At 35.0% G+C, this 17278-nt stretch overlaps 1 protein-coding gene across 2 annotated transcripts; it reads left to right on the forward strand.

Moving 5' to 3' along the window:
- Positions 1–2274: 2274 nt before the first annotated feature.
- Positions 2275–6052, forward strand: LOC131046698 (cellulose synthase-like protein E6). 2 transcript variants are annotated; one of them, XM_057980479.2, is made up of 8 exons: positions 2276–2679; positions 2877–3201; positions 3338–3478; positions 3716–3820; positions 3929–4141; positions 4221–4460; positions 4546–4893; positions 5202–6052. In XM_057980479.2, exons 1-8 carry the CDS (start codon positions 2420–2422, stop codon positions 5772–5774), a joined length of 2205 nt encoding a protein of 734 aa, XP_057836462.2. In that variant the 5' UTR covers positions 2276–2419; the 3' UTR covers positions 5775–6052. The 2 variants fall into 2 exon arrangements, with proteins under 2 accessions (XP_057836463.2, XP_057836462.2); XM_057980480.2 differs by lacking the exon at positions 3716–3820 and having other exon boundaries at positions 2275–2679.
- Positions 6053–17278: the final 11226 nt, after the last annotated feature.

Raw genomic sequence — 17278 nt, forward strand, 5'->3', positions numbered from 1 at the left:
GGTTTTGTGTGTTTTGTAAATACTTTGTGAGTTACTCTTTTACTGTCCAGTTTTGGACTATTTTGTGTAAATGGGTTGACAACTCCTATCCCCATTGTGGAAACACCATGAAACCATGGGAAGTAGGAGTGCAAACCCTGTACAGTACCTCAGAGGAAGTAGGGCCCTTGAAGATGCAGGAAAGCCTTTCAAAGACCCACTCCTAGGCAAGACTGAACTATGCCCAGCTAGGAAGGGTTGATGTTGTAGAGGTCCATGAGAGAAAGGAAGGACAAGGAAGGAGCACCCTTTTGAGGAGTTGTAGAGGGGTGTGTGGATTATCATTGGTGAGAAGGAGGAGCTTCCACCAATCCAGACAAGGTGGTGAAGACAACAAACCATCACTGTGACCCTGGCAGGCCTAAAAACCCTCATAAAAACCCTCAAAAAAACCCCTAAATTCACCTAGGGTTGTGTATAGACACTTGGAGGCCCAAAACCAGGAAAATATTTGAGTCTTTGCTAAATAAATAGCAGTCCATTTGGGGAGTTTCACAAGTTTGGGCATCATTTGCAAGAGGGAGCCCTAAAAGTCCGGAATGGAGGCCTAATTGGGCACATTCCTTGTAGCCCTATTTTGTAGGAAAGAAGCAAAATAGTGAGATCAGTAACAAATAGGAAGGTCAAAACCTCTTGGGGGCACATGAATGGATGGAGAACTATGTTAAAGACCTGTCCTATCCTTGCTAGGACCTAATAAGGTGTAGGAAGAGCTAAACCCTTATTAGCCTATGTGAGGGTTTTTGAAGCTTGTGAATAGGTGAGGCCTTAGGAGAAGTATCATAGGTTGTTGGTGGGTGGATTGGGCAAGGTCAGGGGATTCCAAAAGAAAGGGAAGTCCTAGAGACCCTAGGGTGTGGTTGGAACACCTGGTGATCCAAGGAGAGGATCAAGGAGCATAGACTAGGCTAGTCTACCCCATACCCGTTCCCATCACTTTGGTGGGGGTACACGGTTTGTTGGTTTTTCTCTCTACTTGTCTATAGTCTACTCTATTCTTTAGGTTTTGAGGTGTTTGGTTTTAGGTACCCGGTGGGTTTTGTTCCTTTTTGGCAATTGGTATCCATGTTTTAGGCTCTCACTCCTTGTGATTCCCATGGTTTTTCTTTCTTTTTCTTTTATGTAGTGGTTATGTAATAGTTGGGGCCTCTCTCGGTTTAATCTAATGAGAACATTTGAAATAAAGATAAAACTTATCATAGACCTTCAAAATTATTATTGGGAGCCAAGTTTGTTGCCTAGCAGCATTGTGATTGAAAAATAGTTGATTGTGGCTTTTAGAAGAGGCCTAAACTTTTGAAAAGGTAAGATTAAGGGTGGATTAAGTACATAGGCACTTTAGAATGTCTGACAAAAATGGTATCAAAGAAGTGTAATTTAAGGGATACCTTATGATACAAAAACCACCAACATAGGACAACATAGACTATCAAGAAACTTTATGCATTTTCCATAATATGATTAATAATTCTTAGAGTTCTCTTTGTATATAGGTCAAGCAAATCATTCTTATTGTTGTAACAACTCTTTCGTTCATCATCTAAGTATTGAATGTGGAGTTGGATTTTCACACACACCTTTGTTCTCTTACAATAATATGACACAAAAGACAAGTATAATATGATACAAAATATCAAATCATTCAAGCCATTTTAGAACATTTGAATTTGCATGATATTAATACTATATTTTAGGATTTTCTTTGTATGAGTCAAAAAAATCTTTGCCATTGTCATACTTAAATTAAAAAAATCAATCTCTTAGATGTCTAATAAGATAAAAATGTTAAGACACAATAATCAAGTATAATGAAGAACTCTTCAATGATCAAATAACGAATATTAGCCTTATGATAAATAATTATTTTGAATTTTTTTTTGACTAAAATTTATGTGAATTTTATTTCTTTTGGATTTGATTATAGATTTGATAATGTTCGAAATAGCTGTCCAAACACTCCAAACATTTAAAATAAATTGGATTTATATGAATTATAATTAATAATTCTTAAAATTCTGTTTATACTTGAATCAAACACATCTTCCTCAGTTCCATAACAGCCGTTGCTTTTGTTATCGTACCCTAAATGCTCAGTGTGTGGCCAGGCTTCCACAAGACTATCCGATCTCGTGAAGTATACGACACGCAAATGCCCCACACCACATAATGAAGATGAAAGAAATCAAACCTAGTGGGGAAGGACAGTGATAGATGCAACAACCATTACAACCTACAACATAAGGTCACTGAAATCTTTCCAAACTAAGGTTAGTAACTGATGTTAGAGAAAGATCCGATGTTCAACTAAGTTGGATGGCAATCTCCAATTGTTATAAATTGTTTCAAATGATTTCAGTTATTTGATTGAATCAACAAGAAGATGGAATCCACAGATTCCCCGCTTTACACCACAGTACCAAGGTCAGTTGCAAAGATAAACAGAGCTTATGGATGCGTATATTTTTGTGCAATTCTGGGGCTTACATATTATCGTATCCAGTATATTCCAAGTGAAGGATATGTACCATGGATGCTGCTATTTTGTGCGGAGCTAGGCTTGGCCTTCCAATGGGTATTAGAGATGGCCTTCAGGTGGTGGCCTGTGGATCGATTTACCTACCCAGAAAGACTTTCTAAATGGTAAAAAAGTAAAGATATGGAATTTCCAAAATTTATAGATTTGAGGGCATAAAAAAATTCATCTTTATGTTGAATGATATTACATGATTCATCGTAAAATAACAAAAATACAAAATTATGAATATGGGTTAACTTGTTTTTAAGATTGAGAAACATTTTTTCCTCGGATTAATATGATTATGCTTGTTAATGAACAGGTTTGAGAGGGAGCTACCTCCCATTGATGTATTTGTATGCACGGCTGACCCTGTTAAAGAACCTCCAGTAGATGTGTCAAACACTGTATTGTCTACTCTGGCTTTTAACTATCCAGTAGAAAAATTGACATGTTATGTATCGGATGATGGAGGATCCCCACTTACCTTTTATGCTCTGTTAGAAGCTTCACGTTTTGCAAAGAGTTGGGTTCCTTTTTGCCACAAGTATTCCATTCAGCAGAGATGCCCAGAAGCATATTTTTCGCAATATTATGTGAATGAAAATGATAACTTGTCCTTCACTGCAGAATGGGAAAATGTCAAGGTATGAATGTTAAATTTAAGCTTCGAAGAAATTATTCTACTCGACTCTAGTTAATTAGTTATCTTCTTTTAAGAATAAAATCCTTTACATTCTAGGCGATTGAGAGGCTAAAGTTCATATTGAAAAATCTGTGTAGAAATTGTACGAGGAGATGAAATATTGTATAAATAGCACTGTGGAGAAAGGCACTGTTCCAGAAGAGAAATGCAAAGAACACAGTGGCTTCAAAGAATGGAAACCGGAGATGACTTCACGAAACCACCCGAGTATAGTTCAGGTCACAAAAATCACTGTTAAAATATCTCTTAAATAAATTATATTGTTTTGGTTGTTTGAAACATTAATAATATACTCGAGAGCAAGTGGAATATTTTTATCCAGTCACTAATAGATATCATTGAATACTTCTAAATATTTTTTATTTATTTGACAAACCCAATCACAGCTTACCCACTATTTAATCTCTCCAGTTTATTAAATACTGCTGTGTAATTCTGCTCAAGCCTTCATACAGGTTTTGCTAGAAAGGGGCAATGATTTGCCTAGACTTGTGTATGTGTCCCGTGAAAAGCGACCTGGACACCCCCATAACTTTAAGGCCGGTGCTCTTAATGTTCTGGTAGTAATGAATGCCCCTGATTCCATCTCTTTTTCCTACAAAATTGTTTGTACATTGTGGTTATATTGTATGCTATTTATGATTGATTTGTTTATCTCGTGTCTACAGATTAGAGTCTCTGCTCTAATGAGCAATGCTCCTTTCATTCTTACTCTGGACTGTGACATGTACGCCAACAACTGTGAAGCCCTTCGAGAAGCCATGTGCTTTTTCATGGACTCTCGAACTGGGCACCAGTTTGCCTATGTCCAGTTTCCTCAAAGGTTTCAGGGCATTACCAAAAACGATCTGTACAGCAATTATCTCAGGAAGATTTTTGATGTGAGTATTTGTAATTCAACGGCTATACTAAATTCTATGCAATCAGCTGAACTGTAGTTCTATAAATAATGGTATACAGATACTTTATAAAGGAATGGATGGAATTCAAGGATCGTCGTACGTGGGTACCGGATGCATTCTCCGCAGGGATGTCTTATGTGGAATTGAGCGACAACAGAGTTCTTCAAATTTAATGAAAGAGCTTATTAGTTCATCATCAATTTTAAGCATGGAGAAAGCACCTCCATCTAAGCGATTGGACGAGGCAAAAGGGCTTGCCAATTGCGGCTATGAGAAGAACACCCAATGGGGGAAAAAGGTACATACACTTCAAAATCTTGATAGTTTTTTTATACCAGACTAAATTTTTGCAAATAATTTCTGACATTTAATCCTTTTTACAGGTCGGCATGCTCTACGATTGTGCAGTGGAAGATGTTTTGACAGGGTTTTCTATACACTGCAGAGGATGGAAATCTGTTTTTTACTCTCCCAAAAGATATGCTTTTGTGGGGTGTGCACCTGTTAATCTGAATGATACTCTGATCCAAAATAAAAGATGGGCAACGGGTTTATTGGAGATATTTGTTAGCAAATTTTCTCCAGTCAGTTATGGTATTCGCCATACAAAACTAGCACAGAACATGTGTTACAGCTATTACTTTCTATGGGCTCCATCTTCATTACCTTTAATCTGCTACGGCTTAGTGCCAGCCTTGTGTATGGTCACCGGCCTATCGGTATTTCCTCAGGTAGTTTTACCCCTCACATTTAATATTTTGGGTTTTGTATATTGATTAGTAACTTTCTTTTGAATAAGAGGAAATATGGTCCTCCTACAGTCCATGATATAGTTAAAACTTTTTCCGGGTTTTTACTTTTTTTATGTTGATTAACAACATTCTGTTTCATTATTCATGATCTTTTTATAGGCTGTGCAGTTAATTTTCTCTACTTCGTCAATATAACTGTCTGAATTACTTTCCATCGAATTTTAAATTGTACTCCTAATCCTTTATTACAATGATTCAAAAAATAAATTGTCTATTGTATTTTGCAGATTTCAGATCCATGGTTTCTCCTCTTTCTATTTTTACCAGCATCTGCATATGCATACAGTGCTTTAGAGTTTATATATGTGGGAGGAGGCTCTTTAAAATCTTGGTGGAATGATCAAAGGATGTGGATGATAAAAGGCGTGTCGTCCTATCTGTTTGGGCTCATTCAAGTGGTCTGTAAATTACTTGGAATATCCAAAGTGGGTTTTGAGGTGACAAGCAAAGTGTTTGATAGCGAAGCATCCAAAAGATATGAGGCGGAGATTTTTGAGTTTGGGGTTTCCTCTGCGCTGTTTATACCTTTTTCTGTCATAGCACTGATAAACCTCATGGCATTAGTATGTGGGATTGCAGGTGTGATGAGAGAAGGTTATTCAGCCATGGCGAGTATGTTTGTGCAGGTGATGATGTCAAGCTTCATAGTAATTAATAGCTATCCGATATATGACGGTCTGTGGGTAAGGAAAGACAGGGGAAGCATGCCCACGTTCATCACTGTATTCTCTCCACTGGCTGCGGCACTTGCCTGTTCTACGGTTTCTGCCATATCCTGGAATTATAAAATTTTGATATAAAAAAATATGGCTTACGAAGTTTAAGATAAGATTTTACCGGTGAGCAAGAATAGCAAATTTTAAAATATATGGTATGGGACTGCCAAAGCACGGCTTGAAGATAATTGGCGAGTCAATCATCCGTTGGGGTAATAAGCCTGCGAATTAAGATAGGCTTTTTAATTCGACAAATATAGTGTTAGCAATCTACATACTATTCATTGTTTATATGAATATCACTTTATTTAAATATCACAGTGAAACCGTTAATATCGGATTAATATTCTGTTTTTATTTTACTCTTATTAAAGTGATAAATAGTTATTCTATTTTTATTAATCAAAATCATTAGATTAAATCTATATATATGAATACATTTATGTACTCATACTTATATATAGACACAAAGAGTTGTACATTATGGAGTAAACTTATGTCTAATTTATAATTAATCTCACTTCAAAATTTACTAAAAATTAAAATATGCAACGAAAAGTTATAGAAATATGCATATTAGATATTAGTGTTACAAAACTACATTTAAGAATTTATAATTTTATTCTTCTTATAAAAGTAGTTTTCTAATAGAGGAAGTATCACTTTTCAAAAATATTGTGAGCTATAGAAATTTACATCAGTCATAGATTACACATATGAAATATGAAAAATCACCAGTTCACATCCTTTTAAGTTCATAATTTAGTTGCTATATTTCCAAAGTAAGGTTATATTGCTCTTGTAAGACTTTATTATTAATTAATATAAGTTTACGACTTTGGTCACCTTAATTGAAAAAAAAATTGTAGTAATGATATTAAATTTTGACATCATTAAATAATAATTTGGAATTCTTTAAATACTATAGTAAATCTTTTGACAAATAGTTTTGAGGGAAGTTTAACCTTGAAGCATCTATACTTAAATGTTAAAACATAAAATGCTTTTTAGTAATAAGAAAAGAAATGCACTGCATCTAGTTTGTGTCAATCAATAAAGTCTATAACAGATTACAAATGCATTGCGTCTAGTTCATGTCAATCAATTAAATTTATAATATATTGCTTAGTTAAAAAACATTCCAAGGATAATGATTTTTTCATGTAACAAAAACTAGATATGTAGAGTAATGGTTTTGCAAGAAACTGAGTATGTTAAATTAGAATTAAAGTTCCATGTACAATAATTCTTAATCATTAAATTAAAAGTAATTAATATATATTATAATAATAATATAATTACAATAGCTAGACAATTGTTACTATTAATCAATTAAATATAATAATAATTATGATAACTAGTATCATGTATAAGTATACATGTAATAATTTGACTCTATATTATAGTAATAATGATAATAGAAATATAATAATAAGTTATTATAATATTTTATTAATAACTTCTATTATTATTCATAGTAAGTGGTCTATTATCTATTATTAATGACCATATAATAATAAGTATTAATTATTCAATTATATTTAACTTATATAATTAATATATTATAATTATTTCATCAATATATATAAATTATTACATTATTATATGTTAGTTAATATATTATTATCTAGTAATTTTATTTATTATATAGTAAATTATTAATAAATTAGTTAATTAAAACTATAGATTTCATTATTTTATATGTTTGATATTTATAATTTTATGTATTTTTAAATTATTATTATAAAATTTCAAGTGGCTTTATCACTCGTTGCATTGTCAAAAGAAACAAGGACAAAACTAGTCACTATTATGTAATAGTGAAATGACTGTAGAACACTATTGTATAAAAATGGAAACAAAAAGACAAACATTAGAAAATTTGGTCAACTTATTTTAATTATTGCTTCCATTGGTTGATGCTTTGACATTTAAAATGGTGACATCATCCTAATATGAGTGTAGAGTACTATTATCCAATAGATTAAAAGATAAAGCAATTTGTATATTTTGAAGTAAACTTGATATAAATATAAGCATTAAGAAATTAGTCAATCTATTTTAATTTTTTATTCTGATTGGTTGATGCTTTGACATTTAATAGATTTGGGTGAATGCATAAGTATTCCTACTATGGCAAGAACTAATAATTCTTAGAGTTTTCTTTATAGTGATCAAATGAATCCATGTCATTATTGTAATTCTTCCAAAACATCTTGTCTTTTTAATTAATAAGATACAAACTCTATGATACAAAAATAAATTATACAACAATAAATCCTATCAAAAATCACTGCACGTAGTTTTCAATGATCAAATAACTAATATCAAATTTACACCTCATCCCTACTAAGGGAGAGGAGCCATTGCATGTGCACCCTATCTTCGGGGGTCGACGTGGAATGCCACGAGGACACATAGACCAATTTTTTAAACCGCCCATGTAGACCACTGAGTGGGAAACCCAAAATCAAAAGTTGACATGCCACCGATGATTTTTGCCATGACAATGCTGAGTTATCATCCAAGTGGTCAAAAGAATTCCACTTGGGACCATCGACTGGAACCTGAGCGGGCCCACCCCTAAAACTTGCCACACTTTCCATTTGCATTGAATGGATTCACTGTGTGGCGATCACTCACTTGCCCACCTTACCAGCCATCTACTCCATCCAATTCTCTTGCTTCTACATTCAAATTCCAACTGCACTCGCACTAACTATGCATCACCTCGCCTTCACTGTCTCTGCTCACTCGTATTTTTTGAAGTGTTTGGCCTTCATTGTGCTTGAACCCTCGTAGATTGTCTCGAATCTGCCACAACCTACTCACCATGGAGTGCCTTCAACTCGGATTTGGACTAGAACGTGTACACCCAAAATTAGGTAATGCCTCAATGCATACCCTATTTTGTACAATTTTGTCTGGTTTTTTCTGATTTTCTGGGGTTACTTTTCCGTGTTCGACTCCATTTTTTGTTCTATTACTCCCTCGACACCTCCACTTTGTAGGTACAAAGCTAAACAATGAGGACGACGAGGATCTACTTGCAGATGTTGAATCAACTCATTTCCCCTTCGACCATGGTGAGGAATTTTCCTCACTAAGGCTCATGAATTTCTAATGTTTTCTATTGTTTTTTTAAATGACATTTGTCCTCTTACTTGATTGTTTAAAAATTTGTCTTAACTGTTTGGCATTCTTCATAAATATTTTGGTTTCTAAATGTTTGGCATTCTTCAGGAAAATTTTATGGTTGTTTTTTCTATTTTTTGAACACAACCTTCTGTGTTCATAGACACAATTACATACAAAAGGGAATCATTCTCCTCTTTTCTAGCATTATTGTAATTTAAATGGTGTCGTGTGACTAAAATTTTGGCTCATTTTGTCATACAATGAATCTATTGGGAGTTTTGGTATCGACTTGCAACATCACTATGGTTTAATGGTTTTAAATTTCACCTTTAATGTTTAAGGGTTTAATTTCACAATTAATGTTTCAAGGGATAAAGTGTTTCAATTATTTTGGTTGATTGTTAATTTATAATGGGTTTCTGGGTTTAAATGTTCATTTCATTTACGGATTCACTGGATTTAGGCTATTAATTTCACATTTACTAACAAAGGGGGTTTCAATTTAAATGGTTCACTCTTATTGTATAATGGGTTTGTGGGTTTAAACGTTGATTGCTTTTACAGATTCTTTAGAATTAGGATTTCAAATTCACATTTACTGTCAAAAGGGTTTGACAGATTTTTAGTGTTTCACTGTTTAATGTAAAAGGGTTCACATTTTTAGTTTTACTGTAAACTGGGTTTCTAGGTTTCAATGTTGGCTTTAAAATTCACATTTACTGTCAAAAGGGTTTGATGGCTTTTCAGTGTTTCATTGTTAATGTAAAAGGGTTCACATTTTCAATTTTATTGTAAATTGCATTTCTAGGTTTCAATGTTGGCTTTAAAATTCACATTTACTGTCAAAAGGGTTTGACGACTTTTCAGTGTTTCACTGTTAATGTAAAAGGGTTCACATTTTTAGTTTTATTGTAAATTGGGTTTCCAGGTTTCAATGTTGTCTTTAAAATTCACATTTACTATCAAAAGGGTTTCACGGCTTTTTAGTGTTTCACTGTTAATGTAAAAGGGTTCACATTTTTAGGTTTATTGTAAATTGTGTTTCCAAGTTTCAATGTTAGCTTTAAAATTCACTTTTAAATCTTTCATTTTAGAAGGGGTTAATTCAATGCTCCATTTTTTCCCTTGTCAGAGGATTTAAATCAATGTGACCACTTTGAATTAGCTCCTTTGCTTTCAATTTCAATGTCGAACTATTAATGTATAGGGTTAACATTTTGACTTTTATTGTCTAATGTGTTTGATAGTTTCCGACTTGACTTGATTATTGGATTCACTTCATTCATTATGGGATTCAAATCATTCATAATGGGATTCACTTCATTGTTTTAGGGTTCACTGTTAAAGTGATTTAGATTGCACATCTTCTTTGTGTTCATTCTCATATGGTTTACATCTTCACTATTCTAAAAACAATATTGTTGCGGTGTATAAATCAATGTTTCAATGTTGGATTTCAAAATCACTTTTAAATCTTCTATTTTTTAAGGTGTTAATTCCTTGATTCATTGTGCTCCTTCGGTTTCAATTTCAATGTTGAACTGTTCATGTATAGGGTTCACATTTTCACTTTTATTGTCCACTGTGAAAAATGGTTTCCAACTTCACTTGATTATTGGATTTACTTCATTCATTATCTTATATGTCACAAGGTATTGTGTTCATTCTCATGTAGTTTACATCTTCACTTTTCTAAAAAGAACATTGTCACGGGGTATAAATCAATAAGTCATTCTATTCGTTGTCAATTGGGTTTAAATCAATGATAACACTTTTACATACTCATTGGGTTTCAATTACAATTCTTCATTGTTAATGTATATATGGCTTCAACTTCTCACTTTTAATTTACAATGTGTTTTACGGGTTTCAAAGTTGACTTGATTTTTGAATTCACTTCATTTAGGGTTGTAATTTAACTTTTACTATTAAAGGGTTTATGGCTTACAGTTCATTGTTAAAGTAATTTTCATAACACTTCTGCATTGTGTTCATTGTCTAAGGGTTTACATTCTAATTTGTTGCTATCACTTTACATGTATCATACTTTTACAAATGCTTGCCAGATTTCATTTATAGTTGTGAAGTTCATTGAATACATTATGTATGTCCATGTACATAATTAATTATTAGGAATCCTTGAACCCTTAAACATTAATAGTGAAATTGAATCCCTTAAACATGTGTTAGTATAAATCAAGTATCTACCTATAAGTATGTACATGTACATGCATATATGTATGTACATGGATGTGCATATATGTATGTACTTGTACACGAAAATATGTACGTACACATATGTGCATAGATGTGCATTCACATATGTAAATTCAGGGCAACTACATATGTGCATGGATGTGCATAAACATATGTAGATATGAGCATTTACTTTGACGTGCATGCACATATGTACATGTATATATGTAGATGTTTTCGGAGGTGAGTAGGGGAGAGGATCCATGATGTGTACACCCTAACTTTGGGGGTCCATGTGGCATGCAAAGTGGACCCAAAGACCAACTTTTCAACCTGCCCACACAGACTGCTAAGTTGGCTGCCCCAATTCAAAACCATTTGACAACAAAACTGAAAATGTGAAATATGGCACATTAACCATTCGTGCATATAAGTAAAGATGACACAATATTCTAGTAGATGTATATGCATACATGTTTGTATGTATGTACATGTATATACATAAACGTATGTATATGTATATGAATATATGTATAGACATATATATGCACATATATTTATATACATGTGTGTATGTACATATTTGTGGTCCATATTGTTTAGGAGGGTAGAAGTAGTAGTAATCAAAACACATGTATAAGTAGCACAACTGAACTTGAAAGGTCCACAAACTAGTTTTTTAGAGGAGTCTTTAGTTACATTCAATCCAATTCACATGTAATGTGATGATTAGGCCAAGGTCTCAGCAATTGGAACAGCTACATTAAGTCATTGGATGAGGACATGCCATCTGCATAATTGTAAACAACGAGGACATGATGTCATTTGAAATATTTGTACTCGTGATTTATGTTGCACTTTCACATTCATATTGAATGGTTTGTGCAGCACAATTCTCAAGTATAAAGGTTTTCAAATGGTTGTGTGTCCTCGTTGTAATTGATTATGGAGGTGCTAGTAAGGAGATGTGATGCATAGTTAATACCTCTGCACTTGGAATTTGAATGTTGGGGCACGAGTATTGGGCAGATTAGATGGTCGGTAAGGTGTGCAAGTGATTGATCGCCACAAGGCCAACTTGTTCGATGTAGATGGAAAGTGTGATAGGTTTCGGGGGTGGGCACGCTCTTGTTCCGGTCGAGGGTTCGAAGTGGCATTTTTTTGGCGACTAGGATAACAACTCAGCATTGACATGGAAAAAATCATTGGTGGCATGTCAACTTTTGATTTTGGTTTGCCAACTCAACAGTACTTGTCAATATTTTCTCCTCATCCCATAACATTTTCTCAGTTGCATTGATATATAAAAATAGCATCTTTGCTTGTTCGTCTTTCATGTACATAACTGAAAACATAAAACATGTAGTTGTTGACATCTATGCTCAATCATCCCATTACATGTACTGAATTGCAATGACATCTACATAAAAGAGCTATGCACAAAATTGGAAACTACAAGCATGATCATGTTCATAAGATCCTCAATCATCTTTTCTCATTCATCCCATTACATGTTTTAAATTGCATGTACATATAAAACAAATGTAATGCACCTAAATGGATACATAAAACAAGTAGTTATTAACAAGTTGATAACTCATTCCATTACATGTAGACAATTGCATGACATCTATATAAAAATAAGTATGCACATAATTGGAAACTACAATCATGTACTACTCCACAACTTCCTCAATCATCCCATTACTTGTTTTGTATTGTGTCGACATACAAAAAAATACCATATGAGCATAGTTCGAAACAAAAATCATGTCAAATCCATGTATTGAAAAGACATTTTCACAGTTCTGGTTTGACTTGATAAGTCAGACAAGTCACAAAAAAATCACAAATGTTCATGTAGATGTCAGTTCATCCAAGGGGAAATGAACTTCTTCTAACTTCAGGTGGTACCCCTGAGCATGCGATGGGTGCCATCTTCTCATCACCTTGTATTGGGCTGCTATACCCAAGGTTGTTGCCAACCACTACCATGTGTGTTGAAGGAATTGAAAAGGTCATGGGTGGGGAAGTTGGTTGACAAATTGAAGGTGGTAGAAAATACCTAGGGCTGTCGGCAATCCTTGGCATGTGAGTTGAAAGAATAGTAAAGGTCACACGAGGGGAACTTGGTTGACAAATTGAAGGTGGTTGAAAGGTGGGGATCATTTTGTTCAGCATGTCCTACATTATGGGTTGTCATTCTAAAAATGGAGTCGATGGAGTTAATGGATTATTTAGCATCCTCTTTCTTGCTAGAATCATTCTCTTCTCCTCGATAGCCCTTTTCTCTTCCTCCTGCTCCTTTAAAGCCTTCTCTCATTTTTTTCGTTCCTCCTTCTCCTTCTTCTCTATCTCTTTCAGCCTTTCCTTTTTCTTACGCAATATCTCCTATTATTTTTTTTTCCAGTTCCTTCTTTTGCTTTGCCAATATGCTTACTGCCTTTTTCTCTTTAGCTTTCTCTTTCTTTCTTTCTTTCTTTGGTCTCCTCTACTTCCATCTTCTTCATCTCTTGAACCATTAACTATTCCATGAACTCATTAGATATAATCAAATGTCAATTATAACTCAACCGTAGCCCATCCTTAACACCTTTCCCTTTTGTCTTGTTGATGATGTGAACATGCAACTTTAAAAATATCGGTAGTCCTATTTCCTGTTGAGAGGGGCCCATCTCACTGACCTAGGATAGCAGGCTCTTGTCTTCGTCACTACCAACTTGTGTTGTGTCTGGTCTAGTGTCTTGCTGTGTCAATTCTGCATGAGGTTCACTATCTAATATGCCATAATTGGCATAGTAATGCATCACATCATCCATGGCAGTTGTGAGTGGTGAAGGGAAAGTTAATGTGGAGTCTTGATGTTCCCCTTCCAAGTCAATTCCTAAAGCCATTGCCCCGTCGGACACCCATGTTGGTGCTATTCGCTGTGATGGAAGAGAAAGACTGTCTTCCACACTGTCAGTCACTCTTTCAGCGATGTTTTCTGCAACAACTTCACTTGAAACATCAACACTGGATAGGCTCAACATGTTTTGCACAACCAAAACATCCTCGCCATTTTAAATGTTGAATGTGGTGCTGAGTTGCATGTCATCCATGAGGGCATCAGGATTGATGAGCCATATCCCTATCCTTTTGAAGCTTACTATGATGTTAGAAACTGCCAATGCCTTATTCAAGGACTTCATATTTCTGCCAGTTCTACCCTCCCGATCTCCACATTTGGAAACCTTTCCAACTACTTCACTCTTTTTTTTTGAAGAATGTTTTGAACTGAGAGAAGACACTCACATCGAGTGGCTATAGTCGGTGAGAGGTGTGAGCCGACAATGTGAGCAAGTCTATACCCAACATCCTTGCCTCTTGGATGGTTGTCACTGCAACATGGCTACCATGGCCATCAAATATAAGCAAGTGCCTGTTGGTGGGCGATACATCCCCGGGAAAAGATCGCACAAAGTGGTATAGACAATTAAGGAATAGTTCCTTTGTCATCCATGCATGTTTGTGTCCTATCATGCAAGCACCTGACTGACATTTGGTGATGTAATTTTGTAGGTGTTTTTCTCTTTAAACAAGTAGAAGCCTAGGATTCTTTTCTTGGAAGTGTTCACGTAGCACAAAATCATAATCTATTCCTGGTTCTTTGAGATTATGTATGAGACATTGCGACTTCCTCTCCCAGAGAGCACCCTCATAGCATCATTCTTGCCTACCATAACCCCGATTTCATCACAATTTCAAATCCGGACCATATGGATTTGCTACATAGGCCTTTGATAATGTCTCGTAGAAAGCACCAATAACGATAGGTCTCATAGTGAGTGCCCTGTCTTTGTCAAGGCCTTCAGTTGTCTACAAGGTGAGTTCTAGATGTCAGGCTTTAAAACCAGCCCACAATGACTTCCGAAGCATGCCATCCTTGAAAGGATTGGGTATACCCTCACAAATCTGTGCCACAGCTGCCTTCAAGTTTAGGATCTCGAGGCCATGACCAGCTACTGCCATTTGTTGGCACCACTCAACAATCTCTTCTTCCTCTTCAATAGTGAGGATGATTGGGGGACCTTTCTTCGACATTGTTGTTAGTCCACCCAACCATTTTGTCATTGTTGCAGCTAGGATTCCCCACTTCTTTGACGCTCCCCTGATAGACATGTCATTTTCCTCTACATCATGGATTGTACCCTCCATGGCCGAAGCCAACCACAACTTTTGTGGCCTTGTAAAATTCCTTCCAGTTGAAGGAAAGGAAATGTCCACTATGGGCGGCAAGACATGTTCTGAATCTTGATCATCCGGTGATGGGGGTATAGGCTCTGCTTCGACCACATTAGGAGTCAGGGTCTGTTGCTAAACTAGGATCTTCACACCTCTTTTATGTGATGGCAACCTTGTTTTTGCTCTCTTAATTTAACCACAACCATTCATCTTATTTGCCTTCCTCATCTGTAAGAACAATAATAAATTGTACGTTAATTGTAATTCCATGATAAATATACAATTTAATATGAATTGAACAGTATGTATGATTTTTTTTTGTAATTTAAAATGTAACCTGCAAACATATATACAGTAAAACATGAGTTATATTGAGATGGAACCAACTAACCAGGTGATTTTGTAAGTCGAAGCGTATTGAACGATATTAACTTTGATACTTGACATGGCATAATTGTGCAAGTAAGGAGTGGATGACAATATAGTGTAAGATGACAATATTTCCTGAATAGTAGAAGTATGGTTCCCTATGTGAAATGATATATTTTATGGGCATATGTGTGTGGAAATGTATTATTTATTGGAAACTTAGACATTAGGGGTTTAGAGGTACATGCGTAGACTTAGTTTGGCATGGATTTGTGGTCGAAACCTTCTGGGTCGACTAGAAGTGGTGGTGTAGTTGAAATGGCTTTCTTCCAAAGAATTAGTTGATAGTATAGTCGACAAGGTAGAGTAGAATGCAACCCAGTTTGTCCATGATGAAGTTGAATGTACACTTTGGTAAAAATCCATGATGGAATATGTTCATTGACTACTCTTTGAAGCGTTTGTTGCCATGATAGAGTAGCGAAGCTTTGACGAACTTGTGGTGCATATTTTTCTAAAAAAAACCTATTCAGATAGTTGGTTTTCCATGATTCCAGATTCACAATGAATAATTTAGAATAGAAAGATGATTGGGTGGGAAAGAGATGATCATCACAGAGGTTTGGACAGTGTTAGTCAACAATGTGAGAATGCTTCACAATCCATTCTTGTTGTGCATGGATGCGTGGATAAGGGATTTGAATTGAACATTTAGTGGGTGGAATAGGTGAGTGCAAGAAGGGATTGAAATATTCGTGGAGGTAAGTTGTAATGTCATAATCTAGAATATTTAGAGTGAGGGTTGCAATGACACCTTGAGTTGTTAGTGTGTGATGGGCCTTCAAATAGTTTTCCCTATCGTATTGATAATTTTGAGCAATTTGATAGCATTCATCTCTGTTTGAGAAATCCATGCTCAGTCGTGTCCATGTCTGATGTCTGGAATGTATCATCCTGACTTCTCCATAGTCATCTGCATTATGGTAAACATTACAAATATATCATGTCACCTGATAGTTCAACACATCTGTATATATCATGTCACAAAATATGATTTGATGCTTCTGGAATTTGCATCAACATTTTGGATCACACCCTATGACCCACCATCAAGATGAAGTAGAGTGTCATCTGGGGCATTTAATTTATACATCTCTAGGCACTCTGTTTCTGCAGGATGATGGCTCATAGAGTGTGATCGGAAAAGTTTGTGTAAAAAAGAGGCAGACAATCAAATCTAGAAGCGGGTAATGTAATTGAGTCATGGCTGGTGGAAATTTAGTAAATTTAATATCTATAAATTTAGTAAATCAGTAAGTAGTTTGTTTTTTGATGTTCAATTGTGTTTGGATGTTTTTTGTTAAATTAATTCGAAATCTAATGTTTGTTTCTGTTTCAGGGCCATTTTATTCGATTCATTGAGGGTTGGTTTTCTGTCATGCGGGGTTTTAAGAATGTTCACTTGTGCATTTGGAACTGCATTTCGATGTTTGAATTGGGCTTATATGTATAAATCTGTATAGTCACTATAAATATAATTGTCGAATTCATTTCAAATAGTCAATTTTCTAAATTCATGTATTTACAATTTCTAAATATGCTTCAGTGTTGTGTTCGAATTGACCATGTACAATAAATTGAGTCACTATTTCATGTATGTC

Source organism: Cryptomeria japonica, chromosome 7 (genome assembly GCF_030272615.1).
Source record: "Cryptomeria japonica chromosome 7, Sugi_1.0, whole genome shotgun sequence".
Classification (NCBI taxonomy): Eukaryota; Viridiplantae; Streptophyta; class Pinopsida; order Cupressales; family Cupressaceae; genus Cryptomeria; species Cryptomeria japonica.

Excerpts from the sequence above, each read along its gene's own strand:
- LOC131046698 (XM_057980479.2), top strand. The coding sequence starts at position 2,420 with ATGGAATCCACAGATTCCCCGCTTTACACCACAGTACCAAGGTCAGTT. Across the intron at positions 2,680-2,876 it reads CCAGAAAGACTTTCTAAATG|GTTTGAGAGGGAGCTACCTC; the intron begins GTAAAAAAGTAA and ends GTTAATGAACAG. Across the intron at positions 3,479-3,715 it reads ACCACCCGAGTATAGTTCAG|GTTTTGCTAGAAAGGGGCAA; the intron begins GTCACAAAAATC and ends GCCTTCATACAG.